At 50.2% G+C, this 321-nt stretch overlaps 1 protein-coding gene across 1 annotated transcript in view; it reads left to right on the top strand.

The window, feature by feature from the left end:
• The window catches only part of LOC119592994 (voltage-dependent calcium channel type A subunit alpha-1-like), a gene marked incomplete in the record, with an annotated part of 154497 nt that overhangs the window by 82725 nt on the left and 71451 nt on the right, over window positions 1–321 (top strand). Inside the window, 1 exon segment of the mRNA XM_037941881.1 lies at window positions 78–300. Coding sequence (XP_037797809.1) covers window positions 78–300 — 223 coding nt within the window.

The following is a 321-nucleotide window of genomic DNA, read 5'->3' as shown; positions in this document are numbered from 1 at the left end:
ACAAAAGCCCTTAATTCCACACTCTCGCGGCCCCGAGATCGCCCCACTAATCCCCGGCTTCTCCTTTCCCGTTGCAGACTATGCAGAATTTATATTTCTAGGTCTATTCATAACTGAAATGTTTGTAAAAATGTACGCCCTGGGGGCAAGAATATACTTCGAGTCCTCGTTCAATCGGTTCGACTGCGTCGTCATCAGCGGGTCCATCTTCGAGGTCGTTTGGTCCTCCTTCAAATCCGGGTCCTTTGGTCTGTCGGTGCTTCGAGCTCTGCGTCTCCTGAGGATATTCAAAGTTACAAAGTGAGGGGGTCGGCTGAGTGT

This window comes from Penaeus monodon, chromosome 31 (genome assembly GCF_015228065.2).
Source record: "Penaeus monodon isolate SGIC_2016 chromosome 31, NSTDA_Pmon_1, whole genome shotgun sequence".
Classification (NCBI taxonomy): domain Eukaryota; kingdom Metazoa; phylum Arthropoda; class Malacostraca; order Decapoda; family Penaeidae; genus Penaeus; species Penaeus monodon.
Note: the sequence above shows the minus strand (reverse complement) of the source record. Positions and strands in the feature narration are given on the sequence as shown.